The sequence below is a fragment of the Theropithecus gelada genome, chromosome 11, assembly GCF_003255815.1.
Source record: "Theropithecus gelada isolate Dixy chromosome 11, Tgel_1.0, whole genome shotgun sequence".
In the NCBI taxonomy this organism is placed as follows: domain Eukaryota; kingdom Metazoa; phylum Chordata; class Mammalia; order Primates; family Cercopithecidae; genus Theropithecus; species Theropithecus gelada.
This window is the reverse complement of record NC_037679.1, coordinates 82,180,147-82,198,142: the sequence shown is the minus strand read 5'-3', so window position 1 is coordinate 82,198,142 and position 17,996 is coordinate 82,180,147. Positions and strand designations below refer to the sequence as shown.

The 17,996-nt window shown below is 59.0% G+C and overlaps 3 protein-coding genes across 14 annotated transcripts in view; 1 reads left to right on the top strand and 2 right to left on the bottom strand.

Moving 5' to 3' along the window:
- The window catches only part of PITPNM2 (phosphatidylinositol transfer protein membrane associated 2), a 166,606-nt gene extending 161,417 nt beyond the window's left edge, over window positions 1-5,189 (top strand). Inside the window, exons 20-26 of the mRNA XM_025401014.1 lie at window positions 323-439; window positions 773-889; window positions 1,015-1,163; window positions 1,243-1,392; window positions 1,851-2,034; window positions 2,115-2,243; window positions 2,328-5,189. Coding sequence (XP_025256799.1) covers window positions 323-439; window positions 773-889; window positions 1,015-1,163; window positions 1,243-1,392; window positions 1,851-2,034; window positions 2,115-2,243; window positions 2,328-2,651 — 1,170 coding nt within the window. The 3' untranslated portion in view covers window positions 2,652-5,189. The remainder of the gene's footprint in view (window positions 1-322; window positions 440-772; window positions 890-1,014; window positions 1,164-1,242; window positions 1,393-1,850; window positions 2,035-2,114; window positions 2,244-2,327) is intronic.
- A 567-nt stretch (window positions 5,190-5,756) lies between these two features.
- On the bottom strand, window positions 5,757-8,578 carry ARL6IP4 (ADP ribosylation factor like GTPase 6 interacting protein 4). 7 transcript variants are annotated; one of them, XM_025401696.1, is made up of 6 exons: window positions 8,260-8,578; window positions 7,376-7,495; window positions 6,771-7,046; window positions 6,576-6,693; window positions 6,127-6,196; window positions 5,757-6,045 (listed from the first exon to the last, which is right to left on the bottom strand). In XM_025401696.1, exons 1-6 carry the CDS (start codon window positions 8,531-8,533, stop codon window positions 5,989-5,991), a joined length of 915 nt encoding a protein of 304 aa, XP_025257481.1. In that variant the 5' UTR covers window positions 8,534-8,578; the 3' UTR covers window positions 5,757-5,988. The 7 variants fall into 7 exon arrangements, with proteins under 7 accessions (XP_025257481.1, XP_025257484.1, XP_025257483.1 ...); XM_025401699.1 differs by lacking the exon at window positions 8,260-8,578 and adding an exon at window positions 7,869-7,927 and having other exon boundaries at window positions 6,771-7,070; XM_025401698.1 differs by lacking the exon at window positions 8,260-8,578 and adding an exon at window positions 7,869-7,927 and having other exon boundaries at window positions 5,757-6,693; window positions 6,771-7,070.
- A 17-nt stretch (window positions 8,579-8,595) lies between these two features.
- On the bottom strand, window positions 8,596-14,596 carry OGFOD2 (2-oxoglutarate and iron dependent oxygenase domain containing 2). 6 transcript variants are annotated; one of them, XM_025401690.1, is made up of 8 exons: window positions 13,910-14,139; window positions 13,427-13,483; window positions 12,233-12,399; window positions 12,038-12,130; window positions 10,323-10,357; window positions 10,066-10,193; window positions 9,628-9,885; window positions 8,596-9,555 (listed from the first exon to the last, which is right to left on the bottom strand). In XM_025401690.1, the coding sequence occupies exons 1-8, from the start codon at window positions 14,039-14,041 to the stop codon at window positions 9,292-9,294; spliced, it is 1,134 nt and encodes a 377-aa protein (XP_025257475.1). In that variant the 5' UTR covers window positions 14,042-14,139; the 3' UTR covers window positions 8,596-9,291. The 6 variants fall into 6 exon arrangements, with proteins under 6 accessions (XP_025257475.1, XP_025257478.1, XP_025257480.1 ...); XM_025401692.1 differs by lacking the exons at window positions 10,323-10,357; window positions 13,910-14,139 and adding exons at window positions 12,599-12,747; window positions 14,172-14,596 and having other exon boundaries at window positions 9,188-9,555; window positions 12,031-12,130; window positions 12,233-12,346; XM_025401693.1 differs by lacking the exons at window positions 10,323-10,357; window positions 13,910-14,139 and adding an exon at window positions 14,172-14,596 and having other exon boundaries at window positions 12,031-12,130; window positions 12,233-12,346.
- Between the last annotated feature and the right edge of the window lie 3,400 nt (window positions 14,597-17,996).

Sequence of the window (17,996 nt, the reverse complement as noted above, 5' to 3'; positions counted from 1 at the left end):
GGCCCCGTTTCACAGACGAGGAGACAGTGAGGACTCCCCTCCAACCCCGTCAGATCACAGAGCAAGCAAGACGAAGGCACCTTTATGCTGGGGCGTGTTCAGGCTTTTAAGGATATTGGGATGGAGGGAACATATCTACACATTCGTCAGGTGAACGAACAGGGATCTGAGGACTACTGGGCAAATGGTAGTGGGTTGAAGAACGCGCCCTACAACCCACAGGCTCCTCTTGCTCCCGGGCGCTGGGCCTCCTCCTCCTCCTACGGCAGGAAGCCCCAGGGTGCCATCTGCCCCATGGCCCTGCCCTGTCCCCTCTTCCCAGGTCATGAGGCATGACAACTCCAGCATCTTGGAGCTGGACGGCAAAGAGGTGTCGGTGTTCACCCCCTCCAAGCCAAGGGAGAAGTGGCAGCGCAAGCGGACCCACGTGAAGCTGCGGGTGAGGGTCCCCCGGGCGCCCAGGCCCCCACGCTGTCACCCTGTCACCAGCCTCCGTGTCCAGATGAGGAAACTGAGTTGCAGGGAAGCCTGCAGTCTTATGTACCTTCCAGGGCCATGAGGCTGGAGCTGTCAGCCCACTTCACAGACAGGGAAGGCAGCAAGGCTTCCTAGTTTTTTCCAAGGCCACACCATCGTGTCTGATCCAGACTTGGATGTGGGCTGTGCAGCTCATAGCTCAAGCCTGCCCCTCAGGCCCACAGAGCTTGAGCAGAACACAGGCACCTGGGGTGCCCTCTGACCCCCTGACCCGGGCTTGCTGCTCCCTCCACAGAACGTGACGGCCAACCACCGGATCAATGATGCCCTTGCCAATGAGGACGGCCCCCAGGTCCTGACGGGCAGGTTCATGTATGGGCCCCTGGACATGGTCACCCTGACTGGGGAGAAGGTAAGGACACAGCGGGTAGGGGTAACATGGAGGGACTTTGGGGAGCTCCCTGCTGCCCTCTGGCCGGGGTGCAGGGGGTGGGGAGGCCAGACACAGCCAGCCCATGACCAGCCTGCTGGGCCCAGGTGGATGTGCACATCATGACCCAGCCACCCTCGGGCGAGTGGCTCTACCTGGATACGCTGGTGACCAACAACAGTGGGCGTGTCTCCTACACCATCCCTGAGTCGCACCGCCTGGGCGTGGGTGTCTACCCCATCAAGATGGTGGTCAGGTATATGCCTGCACTGGGTGGGCGGGGTGGGCAGGGCGATGCTCTGGGTGGTTCTGATGAGCACCCCACCACCTGCCAGGGGAGACCACACGTTTGCCGACAGCTACATCACTGTGCTGCCCAAGGGCACAGAGTTCGTGGTCTTCAGCATCGACGGCTCCTTTGCCGCTAGCGTGTCCATCATGGGCAGCGACCCCAAGGTGCGGGCCGGGGCCGTGGACGTGGTGCGGTGAGTGGCCCGGAGGGGCAGAAAAGGGCTGTAGCAAGGTGTGTGGGCTCAGGGGCTCCTGCTAGCCAAGTGGAGGAGGACAGGGGAACCTCTGTGGGGGACGCTTGGCTCAGGCACTGGGCCTTGATGACCTCAGTTCAGAGCCTGGCACCCCCAATTATCAGCCATGTCACTTTGGGCAAGCGATGTCCTTTCTCAATGTCGGCTTTCAATTCCCGCATCTGGAAAGTGAGGCTGGTAAGCCAGGGACACCACAGCAGGGGCATCTGCCGCCCGGTGCAAGCACCTGAGGGCCTGCTGCGGCACCGTCATTGTCACCATTGTCATCGTCACTGTCTGAGCTCTATCAGATGTGCTTTCCAATGGCCCAAGTGGGCCCTGGCTGGGCAGGAGACAGGGAGGCCCAGGAGCGAGGAAGGGGTGGCCATGAGACACCCAGGCCTGCCCCTCACCCCCAGGCACTGGCAGGACCTGGGCTACCTCATCATCTACGTGACGGGCCGGCCCGACATGCAGAAGCAGCGGGTGGTGGCGTGGCTGGCCCAGCACAACTTCCCCCACGGCGTGGTGTCCTTCTGTGACGGCCTGGTGCATGACCCGCTGCGGCACAAGGCCAACTTCCTGAAGCTGCTCATCTCCGAGGTGGGGCCCGGGAGGATGGGGGCAGGACGGGTGGCGGCAGAGGGACCATGGTGCCTGTGCCCATGCCAGTCTCCCCACAGCTGCACCTGCGTGTGCACGCGGCCTACGGCTCCACCAAGGACGTGGCGGTCTACAGTGCCATCAGCCTGTCCCCCATGCAGATCTACATCGTGGGCCGGCCTACCAAGAAGCTGCAGCAGCAGTGCCAGGTGAGCAGGCGCATTGTAAGGCGGGTGCAGGTGGGCAGCTCAGGGAGCCCCGGCCTGTGACAGCCGTCCTCACTGCCCCCGCAGTTCATCACGGACGGCTACGCAGCCCACCTGGCGCAGCTGAAGTACAGCCACCGGGCGCGGCCTGCTCGCAACACAGCCACCCGCATGGCGCTGCGCAAGGGCAGCTTCGGCCTGCCTGGCCAGGGCGACTTCCTGCGTTCCCGGAACCACCTGCTTCGCACCATCTCGGCCCAGCCCAGCGGGCCCAGCCACCGGCACGAGCGGACACAGAGCCAGGCAGATGGCGAGCAGCGGGGCCAGCGCAGCATGAGCATGGCGGCCGGCTGCTGGGGCCGCGCCATGACTGGCCGCCTGGAGCCGGGGGCGGCCACAGGCCCCAAGTAGGGCACCGTGAGTGCAGTGCGAGGTCTCCATGGTGCTAGGAGGCCTGGCCTGGGTACATGCAGAGACGTGGGCCCGGGAGCTTGTCCCAGGGCCTTGCAGAGGACACGGGCCACACCACACAGTGCTCCCTGCCCTGCCTCACGTCCTCGGGCCTGACGGGTCCAGCTTGTCATGGAAGCTGGCAGGGACCACCAGCCCCAGGATGGCAGAGGGACCAGGACTCCCCACTCAGACTGGCCTGGGAGGCTCTCCCAGACATTTTGCCCTGCGTGGATCTCCAAGTGTCCTGGTGCCAGGTGTGGGCCCAAGCCCAGCCTGTCACATCCCCATTCACTGGCCACCCTCACTCCCAGGTCCCCTCCCATTTGGTAGCAGCTCCAACGGGGTCCAGCCTGCATCTTGTTAACTCGAGTTTCTCAACTGTCCAACCTCACTGGTTTTGCACTGATTTTTGAGAGCGGAGACCCATTACCACCTCCTATGGCTACAGACCCGTTGACATGCATGAAACTCAGTACCTGCTGACCCAGGACCTACAACCACACTGAAGGCTCCAGTGCGGCAGAGCCTCGTGCAAGCAGGAGAGAAAGGCCATATCTTAATTTCTGCGCCCCGGACCCTGCCCACCTGTCCGCCTGCCCTGCCTGGAGCCCAGGCCAGTGTTGTTTCCAGCCTCAGGCCACGGGCTGGACGGGCCTGGCCGCCTCTTCCGCTCCCTGCCATCAGTCAAGGCCGCCCGCCCACGTTTCTACGCCTTTCTACTTCTCAATCTGATTTCTATGAGGTTTTTTTAAATGAGCAATCCTTGGCTGCTTCCTTTTCTTAACTCTTTCAGTACTGAGAGCAGCCCCTCCACACTGAAAACACCCAGCACTGTGACGGAGTCCAGCCTGGTTCTGGGTCCCGTGGGCCCTGCTCCTGCCCACTCAGCGAGGCATGGGCTCCTTGCCTCACCCGCCCCCGGCAATCCCACTGAATTTCTACTCTGGGGTGGGTGAGGCACACACTTCGGTTTTTTTAACGCCAATTCCGTTTTCATGCCGAATCTAAGAAGCCACAACTTGCTTTGTCAGCTTCAGGGCAGGCAGCCATGACTTCATTTCTCGCTTGAACAAGGACCATGCTGTCCTGCACGCTGGGTCTGACCGTCTGCCCTCTCTCCCCAGCACCAAGCGTACCTTGGCTGTGGCGCTCAATGGCCAGCTCCAGTGGCCCCTCTGCTGCTCCTCGGCTTTCCCTGAGGTGGGAGAGCCTGCCTGGCCTCAGCCTTTGTCCAGCGAACAGGCTACGTCCCCAAGAAGCTACGGCCGACCTGGGCCTGGCGTTGGGCCGCGTGGACGGGGCTGGGGAGGTGCACAGAGTGATGTTAACTTTTTCTTGTGTGTAGATATGTACAGCCAAAGGGTCGTGTAAATGTTCTGCAAAAGTGGGTCTATACAGAGTGAAAGCTATTTATTTTGTGCAGAGAAAAATGTCTGGAGGGATGGAACCTTCAGGGTTTATTCATATTTAAGATGTAGCTTTTTGTTGTTGTTTCAGGCATTATGTATAAAGCAACGATTATTTTATGGACCAAGTTTTCATGTAACTGTTGCAGTGAAAGTGCAATATCTGACACCCCTGCTCCCAGCGGGAAGTCGCTTGGCCCGACAATCACAGCCCCAGTCAGGGGCCCTGTGGCCAGTGCCTCCTCCACTCTCGGCCCCACCTCATCCTGTCTTGCCTGCTGCCTCGGTGACCAGCCATCCAGAGAGGCACCTGGAAGAGTCTCGGGCCCTCCTGCAATAAAGGCCGGGAGGCCCTGTGGGCATTGGGCTCAGCCTCTCCCCTAGGGGGCAGCTCCCCCACGGCTCCTCGGCTCCTCGCTCCCCACCTGCCTGCCCAGCCGCCAGCCATGCCAAGGACAACAGCAATAGTCCCCTGGGGCTCTCCCAGCGGCCCTCAGCCATAGATGGCAAGGTGGGCAGCCCGCCCCCCATGGGAAGTCTCTTCTGTATCCAGGTCTGCTTTCCTCCTCCCTTCAGATTCCTTTTGGCACATTCTCCTCTTGAGGAAGCACCAGTCTTTCTGAAACTGAGAGAGGGAGGGCAACGTCCTTTAAAAATACCAAAAATGTTTACAGAGTTGGGTGCTGAGCTGCAGGGCTCAGGCCTGACCAGTCATAACCAAAGGGTGAGGCAGGCCTTGCTGACTGCCACCCCCCAGGCCTGTTAGAATAGAAGCCTTAGTCCCACTCCCACCACACCCCCAGGCCCCAGGCCCCACCACCTGCCTTCTCTTTGATTTCTAAAGAGGGATTCAGCAGAGACCCCCACCCCTCCCTGGCTCGGTCTGAGTCCCACTGCCCGCCCCATCACAGCCTTCACGTCTCAGCCCCTCCTGTCTGGTCTGTCCATGTGCCATCTGTCTCTCTGGGCCATGTGTGAGCAGCATCCCACTCTCCCCACCCGTCCCTGCTGTCCCCGCATCATTGGGCCTGAGTGTGCTCTGTATACAACGTCATGTCTGTTACACCAATTAAAGAAGCGGGAAGGCTTCCTTCTGGGTCTCTTTACTGCACTGGCGACCGTGGGGCATGGTGGGATGGGGGCATGGAACAGTAACGCTAGTGACACTCACAGTGACGCCAACACATTCGTGCAAGGCTGACTCTGGGCCTAGCCTGATTCTAGCTCCTTCCTGGGCTGGAACTCAGTTTGCCCTCACAGACCCCCCCGTGAAGCGGGTGCTGTGAGCCTCCCTGCTTCAGAATGGAGGACACAGCTGGGCAGTAGGAGCCAGGCCTCCCACACAGGCCACCCGGCCCCAGCACCTGGCTCTGCACTGTTGTGATCTGTGGAATGAACATGGCAGGGGAAGCTGTCTCTCTCCATGCCTCAGGGCATGGCATTTCAGAGCCAGCTCTCTGGGTTTGGGGTTCAGCTGGCATGGGGTCTGGTCCAGGCAAGATGAGGAGGGCTCAGGCGCTGGTGTGGCCTGTGCTCACTACCACCAGAGGACACCCCAGCTTTTCCCGAAAGCTCCCGGAGCCCTTGTTTTCCCCTGGCAGTCATGTAGCACCCTTCCCTCCCCCTCAGCACAAAAAGCCACAGAACAGAGAAAGTCTCTAACCAGAGAACCTTTAATAGCTTAGAAGTGTCGCTGTTTCAGATGGGGGTGCCGAGCAGGCTGGTGACCCCATCCTCCACCCCCTGCCCCTGAGAAGAGGCTGGGCTGGGCCAGAGGCCAATCCACGGGGAAAAGGCCACCAGCACTCATCAGGCTTCCCACTGGCACCCTGAAGCCTGCCCAGGCCGGGTCGCCAGCACCGTCCACAGGCCTTGGCCAGCCGGGGCCCTCAGGGAAGCAACCCAGCTCGCATCTGGAAGGCCAGGCCGTCCCCGCGGGTGGCTTGCTGGGGAAGAAAGCACACAGGAGGAGGAGGATATCACAAACAGAGCTGGGGGTGGATGGCAGGCAGAGGGGCCACACCCACCTTGTTGATCTCTCTGTGTCGGTCTTTGGTGACGATTTCCTCTAGGACCTCACCATCTCCCTTAATTAGCCTGGGGGTGGGAGGGTCTCCATTCAGCAAGGAATAGGCAGCTCCCCTAATGCCAAAGGAGCAGAACCAGAAGCAGCCGACAGAGGGGTCCCAGGCTCCTGCCCCGCAGCCTTGAGTGGGCCGACTCTGGGCCCTCACCCACTCTCCCTGATAAAGGCAGCCGAGCTGGGCTCCACCTTGCCAGCCTCAGCCCCGCCAACAGCCCTTTGAAAAGCCTCCTCCAGGCCCTTCCAGCCCCTACAACTGCTTACTCGCAGTGATGGTTTTTTGCCCACATCTGGCCTTTTTCAGGCAGCAGCACCCCCACCCGGCCCGGCTCCTCACATCTTCGGCCAACACTCCCAGATCCCGCGGTGTAAGTCAGGCCGAGGGCTCCCCACCTGGTGCGCCCCGTCTCGGGGTCCACCACCTTGCGGATTATGCTCTGCCGGGCATCCCACTCCTCCTTGGTCATGGGCTTCATGGCCTGGATTCGGGACTTCTGCTCATCCGTCAGGACTGGAAGGGAAGATGGAGGTGGTGGCCAGGCCTTGTGAAGGGACCTTCTCCCTCTCAGGTGCTGGGCAGCACAGTACCTGGGCCATCCTCTTCCTCCCCAGCTGATCGGTGCCACTGGTCCAGCGAGGGGCCCGGCAGAGCCTCCACTTGCTGTGCTTCCACCTTCTCCTTGCCCTTCTTCTTCAGCTTCTTCTTCTTCTTCTTCCTCCTCTTCTTGTCCTTGTACTTCCCCCGCTTCTTCCGGCCATCACTGGAGGAAGAGGAGGACGAGGAGGAAGAAGAGGAGCTAGAACTGGAAGAGGAGGAGGAGGAGCTGGATCGTGGTCTCCTCCGGGCCTTGTGCTTGCTTCTCTCTGTGATGCAGGGAGAAGGTGAGGCTAGAAGGCCAGGAGGGGAAGAGGTAAACCTTCGTCCCCTACTCTGGCCTGGGGCAGGCACAGACCATCTACAGGGTGAGCGCCTCCTGCGGGGCTTTCCAGAACAGAGATGGAGCTTCCCGGAGGAGCCCCTTCCCGGCTCCCGTGGCGCCTGGCCCTCACATCTCAGGCCCGGATGCACAGAGGCATGACTGAGCGTCCCCGACCGCTGCTCGCCCCGACTTCCCCGGGAAGTGGCTGTGCCTCCTCTCCCCGATGCCTGTCGTCCTCACCCTCCGCCCCGAGGGCCGTGCTGGCCTTGCGACCTTGGGATGCGGAGGCGTCCTTCCTGCTCTTCTTCTTTCTCTTTTCCGACCCCCGTCCCCGGGACCGGCTGCGACTCCTCGAGCGCTTGCGGGAGCCGACGTGAGCCATGGCGCCGCGGGCTAGCGATGGGGAGGAAGCGCTTGAGCCGAAGCCCCCCAAGCCGGCCACGGGCGGGCTCCAAGGGCGGCTCTAGCGGGGTTGGGGCCTCGCGGCGCCCAGTACCCGTCACCGCCCCAGGAAAATAAGCGACCCTCACCCACCCCCAATGCTGGGGACTCCGGCTTCTCATGCCGACTCCAGTCCCCGCAGCGGCGCCTATTAAGGGCGCGCCCCCACCCGGAGGCCCCACGCCCGCGCACCCGGCCCGGAGCCCCTGGGAACCAGCCGCAGTCCGCCGCGAGTGGCGTCTGGGGCGCTTTCCCGCGCTCTCCTACCCTCCAGCCTAGCGCCCTCGCCGCCTCAAGGGGTCCCCTGGGGCTGTTCCGTTCCCACCTTGACCGCCCTGCGGGCCGGACAGCCCGCCCCACGCCTTCTCGAGAGGAAGCGGCGGCGAGAAGGCTTCCGGCCGGGGAGCTGCGCTGGAGGCTGTCCGGCCGGGAAGCGCGGCGCCACTGCCTTTCGTTCTGACGCCCCAGGTTCCGTCTTGGGCGCGCCCACCTCCCGCAGAGGCAAGGAGGGGCGCCGGGGCGAGGCCGTGCCCTGCAGCCTGGCGCCGGCCCTCGAGCTCCGCAGCCCCTCAGGCCTGTGTCTGCCGAAGCTGCACCCGCTTCCAAGGCTGCCCTTTCGGTGCGCTCCCGCAGCACCCACGCCCCCGGTGCCCTGGGAAGAAGGCGACCCTCGCGCGCGCCGCCCTCCTCCCCGGCTGGTGCTGTCTTCTCCGTACGACTGTGAGCTCCAGAGTGAGACGCCCACGAGCCCACCCAGTGACTCAGAGGTCGCAAACTTGTGTCCGTAGGGGCCAGGGAGATCTTGGCAGTGAGCGCGGGCATGGACCCAGGCCCATCCGGAGGGAAGCCGGGATTCTGCTCCAGCTGATCCGTGCAACGGGAGCATGGGGCTGGTGGCCCCACCTTCCCAGGGAGACCGAACTCAAGACTGCAATATGGAAGCCCCCTGATTTTCAAATGTGTAACCCAAATCGTGGCTGTGCGCTTCATCCGATTTCAGGCCCCCAGGTAGCAACTCTTCCACAATAATGACAGCCGCAAACACAAAGGGCTCTTGCAAAGCACTTTATATAGATACATCGGCGTATCTGACTCTCAAAACAGCTCTAGGAAGTAGGTGCTAAATGCGGAAACCAAGGCACCAAAAGGCAAAGGCTCATCCAGAGCCACACAGCTGGAAGTGCCAGCAGCAGAATGGGAACCCAGGCAGCCTGGCTCCTGGCCCTGCCATTCCCCCTCTGCCATCTAGAAGATGCTACTGGTGGCCCACCGAGCCACTGGGGGGGATGCCTGCTGCTGAGGGTTCACATCTGTGCTGTCTCTGGAAGCTTCCCTTGGCTACTGGAAGGTACCCTGCCCTGGAGATAAGTGCATGGGAAGTTACTCACCCCTCTCTGGCCTCCTCATCTAGGAGCCAACCGATGGTGTGGGCACACCGTGGTACTGTGGGCTCTGCCTGGAGGTCTTTGCGGGTCCTGCTGAGGCTGGACTTCCTCTGAAGCCACCTCCTTGCCCAGCTGCTCCCTCCCCTCCCCTGCTTCCCTCACTCCCTTGCCGAAGCCTCATTCCAGACTCTGCTTCCGACAAACCTGAACTAAGGCAGCCTGTTTGCCCAGAGGATGACCCAGAAGCTGGCACAGCCTCGAGCCAAGAAATGCGGTAGGCTGCGGGGAGTTTATTTCTGCCCCCAGCCCAAGGCGACAGAGCCCTCACCTGCCCTGCCACCCCCACACTGGGCCCAAGCAGCCTCAGGTAAGCGCACACACATCCACCGTGGTTGGCTCCTCTCGGGTGAAGCCATCACTGAAGCCCTCATCATCCACCAGGTCGGGCTCACGGCGGCACATGGGACAGAGGCGGTTGCGCACGGCAGAGGCTCGGAGCCAGACGACGAGGTTCCAACGCTCACCAGTGCCCAAAGGCCGGGCCCCATGTAGCTGGCCACCACGGTGGAGAACACCCTGGCCCACCACGTGCTCCACCTCCAGGGGCTCCGTCAGGGCTGTGGGTGCCTGCAGATGGCACGGCTCAGGCCTGGGCACTCACAGCTGCCCCAGGTCCTGCCGCATGGGTCGCACACTCACCTGGAAGAGGCCCCCAAAATACAGGGCGCCCCCTGTGAAGACCTTGCCCAAGGCCACGTTGAGGGTGAGCTCGGCATTATCATAGTGGCAGCCCAGCTCGAGGTCCTGGCCCAGTGCGTATTTGACCACAAAGGCCCGGTGGCTGTCGAGCCGGCCCCCGCCACAGTCGGGGTACAGCAGGGCCATCAGTGGCTGCAGGAAGCGCTCCCGCAGTGGTGTCATCAGCGGCTCGTCCAGTCCGAGCTCGTGCAGCAGCACCTGGGAGGGGATTCCTGGGGTCAGCAAGGAAACTAGGGGGCTGCAACCCTGGGGTTCCACTCCGCCGTGATCCCACTGTGACCTTTCGCAGCCCGGGCAGGCAGCCCATCTGCAGCACCTCCAACACTGCCTCCTGACCTCAGCCACCCCCTCCACCGCCACTGGCCAGGCCTCACCCACCCCGTAGTTGTTCATGGTGTTGGGCCTCCCCTTAGGCATGTCCGACTGCTCGAAGTGCTCCAGCTCTTCCAGCAGGGCCTGGCAGAAGGGTGCTGTGAACACAGGCACCCGGTAGATGCGCTTCTCCCCTGTGGAAGGAGGGATGGTCTGTTGGCCTGAATGTGGCTGTGGGCCGGCCAAGCCTGGGCTTCAGTCTTCCCGTGAACCATGTGAGTGTGGGCGTGTCTGTTCACTCCCCCAAGCCTCAGTTTCATCACCTGTGCCATGGGGATAAGGCCCTCGCTTTTCAGGGCTGTTGTGATGACTGAAGTAACATGAGGAGCAGGGGAGGCTGATTCCCATGCCCCCCTACTTATGCCCAGAACCATTCCCCAGACTCCACAAGTGTCCACAGGGCTGGCCCTGGGAGCTCCCATATGGGTCCTGAGGCCCATAGAGGGAAAGGAAGTAGCCCAGCGACACCCGGCAGGCCAGTGACGGCCAAGCTGGGATCACAGAGCCAACTTCAGGCTCTCTGCACCTCCTTTCACCTGAGGAGCCACCGAGGTCTGTACCCCAACTCAGAAGTGGCTCTGGGAGCCTCTGTCCCCCAGCAGGAAGGCCAGGAGGGGCTGTTCTTTCTTGCTGGGCCCTGGAGGGGGAAGAAGCCAGGCTGAGAATGGAAACCTAAACATTTCTTGGCAGATGCACCAGTGCCCAGGGGTGCAGGGCTAGTGTGCCCCCGATGGGGCCACCTCGCAGCCTGGGCCCTGCCCCAGCCAACAGCCTCAGCACAATCTCAGCTGCCGGGGAGTGGAAGGCAATGAGGAGAGCACCCCCAGGCTGGGAGGAGGGGGGTTCCTTCCACCCATGCCCCCTAACGAAGCACAGCCTCCATGAGGGGAAACATATCTGTCTCCCACAGGAGCCCCTAGCCCAGGCTAGCAGTGCCAGTAAGAGGAAACACTTTCCAAACACCAGGTACGGGCCTGTGTCAGGCACTCTATGTAGATTAACTCACTTGATCATCACGGTGCCTTAAGAGAGGGGGTTACTGTTGCTCCCATTTTACAGATGAGGAAACTGAGTCACAGAGGTTAAACAATACGCAAACCTCCCTTGCCCAGCATTTCCTGCTGGGTTTAGCCAATAAGTGAGCCCAGCAGGAAATCCAAAGGTAAGAGGAGAAATGGGGCATTTTTTGCCCTACTTGGAGTCTGGCATGGCTCCAGGCCTCTGCCCAGAGCCACAACTCCAGGTGGTAACTGCTCCCTCCCGTTGCCAGCCCTGGGGGGCGGGGCTTTGCCATTCCTTACTGGTCCCTTTACCCTGCCCACACCTATCTCAGTGGTCCCTTTAAGATCTTGGATCGGCCGGGCGCGGTGGCTCAAGCCTGTAATCCCAGCACTTTGGGAGGCCGAGGCGGGCGGATCACGAGGTCAGGAGATCAAGACCATCCTGGCTAACACGGTGAAACCCCGTCTCTACTAAAAAAGACACAAAAACTAGCCGGGCGAGGTGGCGGGTGCCTGTAGTCCCAGCTACTCGGGAGGCTGAGGCAGGAGAATGGCGTAAACCCGGGAGGCGGAGCTTGCAGTGAGCTGAGATCCGGCCACTGCACTCCAGCCTGGGCGACAGAGCGAAACTCCGTCTCAAAAAAAAAAAAAAAAAAAAAAAAAAAAGATCTTGGATCAGCCTTGTTTCAGCGTGCCAGCTGTCCCACACTTGACACAAATACCTACTATTTGCTGGATGAGGGCACGAAGGAAGGTGTGAAGGAAGGAATGAAGATACCAGGCTCATGGCAGGTATTGAATGAATGCAGATGTCCTGTTCCTGGCAGGCTGTTCCCACTGACCCTTCCAGCTCCTGCTGCTTTGGTTTTTGGAGGCAGAGATGGTGGCTGGAGGCACCCCAGTATCCCACACCCAGGTTTCCCAGGCTGCCATCCCCTGGTCCTGCCAGGTCTCAGGGCTAGGACCTCACCTGATACTGTCTCCAGCCTCTGGAGAAGGCCCTTGAGGTCTGCACCCGGGGACACACTGTACTCAGCCGCGGCCAGAAACTCGGGGGCCAGAGCTGCATCCTGGGGGCAGAACACACCAGCTATGGGACAGGCAGCCCCTCAGCCCTGGATGCTACCTCCTCTTTCCAGTAGCGGCCTTCAAGCACTCTGGCTGGCTGGTACCTGCAGTGAGTCATAGACCTCAGGCCGTGCTGGGTGGTAGGAACTCGCGATGAGGGCTTTCCTAGCTGCTGACTCCGGCCCGAGCCGCTGCCGCCGCTCCACCTCCTGCTCCAGCTGGGGTGGCACAAGGCTGTTACCAGGTGGGGCCTCCCATCCTCCTGAGGCCACTGTACAGATGAAGAAACGGAAGCCCAGGAACGCCAGACAGGGCCCAGGCTGGAAGCCAAGTCTAGCCTACACTCCTGAATCTATCTGTGTCAATTGCAAGTTCCAGATTGTTAGCTGAAAGGGACTTCTAGAAGGAGACCCATCCTGTTTCAGGCTGCCCAACCTGAGCCTAGCTGGGATGAGAACCCCTAGATGTACCTCAACCATCTGGGCCCACACAGGGGAGGGAGACAGTCATGGCCAACTCCTGTGTTCCAGAGGTTGCTGAGGACTCTCCTGGGAAGCTTCCCACCACTGACTCCAGGGGAAGGGGGAGGAGGGAGTGGGTCAGCAACCCTGGCAGCAGCCTGCGGGGTATGTGGGAAGGTGTGAGGAGCCCAGGGGTCTGGAAGCCACGGCTAGGATCACATCCGCTCCTGCTGTAAAAGCTTGGGCAAGTGGCCGGGCGCGGTGGCTCACGCCTGTAATCCCCGCACTTTGGGAGGCCAAGGAGGGTGGATCACGAGGTCAGGAGATTGAGACCATCCTGGCTAACATGGTGAAACTCCGTCTCTATTAAAAAATACAAAAAATTAGCCGGGCTTCATGGCGGGCACCTGTAGTCCCCACTACTCGGGAGCCTGAGGCAAGAGAATGGCGTGAACCCGGGAGGCGGAGCTTGCAGTGAACCGAGATCACGCCACTGCACTCCAGCCTGGGCAACAGAGCAAGACTCCATGTCAAAAAAAAAAAAAAGGCTTGGGCAAGTGATCCTTCTTTAAGCCTCAGCTTCTCAATCCAAAATGAGGGTGGTGCTTGTGCTTATCTCGCAGAGGTGTTAAGAACGGCATGACTAGGCAACTCAGCATTTCCCCTTCTCTCTCCTGGTGCCAAGACCCAGGTGTGGAGGAATGAGTGGGGGGCAGGAAGGAGGAAAGTGAGGGCCTAAGTGATCCTTCAGGGATCAGGGACTGAGGCTAGGGGACCCCTCAAGCTGCGGACACAAATCTAACAAGGAGGAGCTGTGCAGGGGCAGGGGACTGGTACCTCTGCTAACAGCTGCTGGAAGTCCTTGGCGCTAACACAGCCTCGGCTGCGCAGGATCTGGGAGCAGAAAGAACACTGAGCATTACTGTATGCCCTTAGGAAGTCCCTTCACTCTCTAGGCCTCAGTTTCCCCTGCTTAAAATGGGGAGAGGAGCCCCGACCTCAAAGGATCATGGAGAGGATGAACTCCGGAGCCTTGTCAAGCTGACGGCAGGGCTCCGGGCTGGTGTTGCTATAAGGTGGCAAGCTGAGCCCGGCCCTGTCCTAAGCCCTCTACATGCGTGTTCATTCCTTCCTCACAACCTCACAGAGAGATACTATTACCCCTTTACGGTGAGAAAACTGAGGCACAGAGAGGCCGTCATTCTTGTATTTAAGGATGCGGTGCGCGCCGAAGGGAAGCAAACGACCTTGGGGACAAACTTCCCTCCGCCACTGCCCCTCTATGCCCACTGCTCCGTAGGGACAACAGCGGCCACTCACCGGGCCGTAGTCCCGGAGCAGCTGCTGCTCGCCTCGGAAGCGCACGTGCAGCCCATAGCGCGCCACGTACAAGTTATCCGTGTAGAAGCAGGCGCAGCGGCAGAAGCGCCGCGGAGCCGCCACCGTCGCCATAGTGAAGCGCCCACGGCCCTGCCCGCTTAGGCAGGGGCACTTCCGGGTACGCCCCAACCGCGGGAGGCGCGGAACCAGCGGCCAAGGGGCCGCTGTAAGTTCCCAAGGGCGGAAAAGGACGAAGATGCACCTCGCCAGGAAACGGTCTGCGGAGAAAGATGCTCCTGGGACGGGTTGGGACCGGCGGCCCCCTCGTTCCGCCTCTCAGTTTTCCCACCACGAGGCAGGGACTAATGGCTCCACTTTACAGACAGCTGAACTGGGTCGCGCCTTCACAGGATGGGGAGAGGGAGGGACTCGGAGCCCCAAGGCCTTTGACTTAAACGTCGGCCCCTCTTCTGCTTGGAGCTTGTGGAGAACCGGCCGAGCCCACGGGGAAGGCTGAGGACAGTTTAAAGAGCTCGGAGGTCCTACTAGTTCCCGCCGCTGCTTCAATCATCCAGACCTCTGCGTTTGAGTTTGGATTTAGCATCTACCCCGGGTCCCTGCCTGGCGCTTCCGGTCCCTCCGCCACAGTCTCTTGGAGTACCTCGGATTGCCCCAGTGAGTGTCTCCGCTAAAACGTTCCGCCTCGCGTTACTTCCGGTGGCGTGCCCGACGGACGCGGGAGGGCGGGGTCAGATGTGGGATGGCGACGGGGCGTGGTCTCACCGCGGCCAACAAATGACAAGTCCTGCCGACCGAGCCTCTTCCGTCCCCGCACCTTTGCTCAGTGATCTGCCAGCATTAAACCTTTGAGCTAGGTACTATTACATCGCCGTGTTACAGATGGGGAAACTGAGACCCAGAGAGGCACAGGGACCCACCGCAGGTCACACATCCAGTAAGGGACAAATATGGCGTTTGAACCCAACAGCCTGCCCTCTGAGTTCCCCAGTTCACCACCACAGGGCTTCTGGGAGTGGTAGGAGTATGTGGGATTTGGGGTTTTCTCGTGCAGAGCTGCCTGGCCCGAGAAGGTGTTTAAAGTTTTACAGCCGTCTTGATTGCCCAGTGATAGCGAGAGGCCCTGCTATCTAGGAAAGGATCCATTTCCCCTGCTCAGTGGTCATTACCCGCCTAACTGCCCTTTTTCCCCAGGAGGCCCAGAGCAGGTCGGCTCCCCAGCCAGCCACCAGGCAGGCCTGGCACATGCAGTACCCCACCCCATCCTCACCCCCTCTCCCTTTGCAGCAGTTTGCAAGATGAGCGTGTACTATTTATCAGTTTATTTACTTATTTATTTTTTGAGATGGAATTTCACCCAGGCTGGAGTGCAGTAGCGCTATCTCGGCTCACTGCAACCTCTGCCTCCCGGATTCAAGCAATTTTCCTGCCTCAGCCTCACCGAGTAGCTGGGATTATGGGCACGCGCCACCACGCCCAGCTAATTTTTTTGTTTTTTGTTTGTTTGTTTGTTTGTTTTGAGACGGAGTCTTACTCTGTCGCCCTGGCTGGAGTGCAGTGGCGCGATCTCGGCTCACTGCAAGCTCCGCCTCCCGGGTTCACGCCCTTCTCCTGCCTCAGCCTCCTGAGTAGCTGGGACTACAGGCGCCCCCCACCACGCCCGGCTAATTTTTTTTTTTTTTTTTTTTTTTTTTTTTTTGTATTTTTAGTAGAGACAGGGTTTCACCGTGTTAGCCAGGATGGTCTCAATCTCCTGACCTCGTGATCCAGCCGCCTCGGCCTCGGCCTCCCAAAGTTCTTGTATTTTAGTAGAAACGAGATTTCGCCATGTTGGCCAGGCTGGTCTGGAACTGAGACCACAGCGCCCGGCCTGCTAATCAGTTTAGATTGGCCCTCTCCATGGACCCCCTCCCCCTTCCAGACACTCTGGGCTCAGTCACCACAGGGAGCAGCAGCGAGAAGAATATTTACCAGAAAGTACTGAATCAACGTGTGCTGCCAGCCAGCACTGACATCTTTGCTGACTGCTTAAGGTATTATTATCCCCATTTTACAGATAAGGAAACTGAGGCTCAGTGGTATAGGAACCTATCTAGAGTCATAAACCTAGTGAATAGCAGAACCAGAATTAGAACGCTCTGGAATTAGAGTATTCTGATTCCAGAGTGGCACGTATATGTGTATGTGAATGTATGTACATGAATGTGTAATCAAATGTATATGTTTGTATATGTGTATATATACACATACTTTAAAAATTGACATAGAGGCCGGGCGCGGTGGCTCAAGCCTGTAATCCCAGCACTTTGGGAGGCCGAGACGGGCGGATCACGAGGTCAGGAGATCGAGACCATCCTGGTTTACACGGTGAAACCCCGTCTCTACTAAAAATACAAAAAAATAAGCCGGGCGAAGTGGCGGGCGCCTGTAGTCCCAGCTGCTCGGGAGGCTGAGGCAGGAGAATTGCGCGAACCCGGGAGGCGGAGCTTGCAGTGAGCGGAGATCCTGCCACTGCACTCCAGCCTGGGTGACAGAGCGAGACTCCGTCTCAAAAAAAAAAAAAAAAAAAAAAAAAATTGACATAGAGGCCAAGCATGGTGGCTCACGCCTGTAATCCTAGCACTTTGGGAGGCTGAGGCCAGCGGATCACCTGAGGTCAGAAGTTCGAGACCAGCCTGGCCAACATGGTGAAACTCCATCTCTACTAAAAATACAAAAATTAGCCAGGCATGGTGGCGTGCCCCTGTAATCCCTGGTACTCGGGAGGCTGAGGCAGGAGAGTCACTGGAGCCTAGGAGATGGAGGTTGCAGTGAGCCGAGATCACACCACTGCCCTCCAGCCTGGGTGACAGAGTGAGACTCCATCTCAAAAAAATAAATAAATTAGCCGGGCATGGTGGCAGGCTCCTGTAATCCCAGCTGATCAGGAGGCTGAGGCAGGAGAATCGCTTGACCCTGGGAGGCGGAGGTTGCAGTGAGCTGAGTTCATGCCATTGCACTCCAGCCTGGGAGACAGAGTGAGACTCCATCGCAAAAGTAATAATAATAAAGCTTCTATAAACATCTGTGGACAGGTGTTTCTGTAGACGTAAATGTTTAATTCCTCTGGGTAAATATCACGAAGTGTGATTGCTTGATCATGTAGTAAGAATATAGTTAGTTTTATAAAAAAACCTGCCGAACTGCCTTCCTCCCTGACTGTACTGTTTTGCATCCCCCGCAGTGATGAATGAGGGTTCCTGTTGCTCCTCATCGTTGACAGAGTTTGGTGTTGTCAGTGCTCCAGATCTCAGCTATTCTAGGATGTGTGTATTGATACCACATTGCTGTTTTAATTTGCATTTCCTTGATGGCATATGGCATGGAGTGTTTTTTCTTTATTTTTTTCTTTTTTTTTTTTTGAGACAGGGTGTGTCGCCCAGGCTGGAGTTCAGTGGTATGAACACAGCTCACTGCAGCCTCAACATCCCAGGTTCAAGCAATCCTCCCACCTCAGCCTCCTGAGTAGCTGGGACTACAGGCATGTGCCACTATACCCAGCTAATTTTTTAAATTGTTTGTAGCAACTGGGTCTCCCAAAGTGCTGGAATTACAGGCATAAGCCAGTTGCCTGGCCTTCTTTTTGTAATAATAGCTTTTTTGAGATATACTTGACATACCATACAATTCACCAAATTAAAGTGTACAATTCAAGAGTTTTTAGTATATTCACAGAGTTGTGCAACCATCACCACAATCAACTTTTAGAACATTCCTTACCCAAAAAGACACTGTATCCATTAGCAGTCACTCACACAATGGTTCTTAGTCCAAGTTTACCAGAGCCAGTCTCTATGACTAGGCTGGGGATTCAATGGAACCACTTGGCTGCCACACAGCAGGGGGCGGGGGTGGAAAGGATGCTGGGAAGGCAGTGACCGGTGCCCCACTCACCTGTGCCTCACCTGTTTCACCCTCCCCTTGTCACAAGGCTGACAGCCTCCTGCAGTGCACCTGGCATTGCAACTTACCTTCCCCGCCTCACCAAGCTCTCATTCTAAGATTGTTTCAAGTGCAAGGAGAGTGGGCC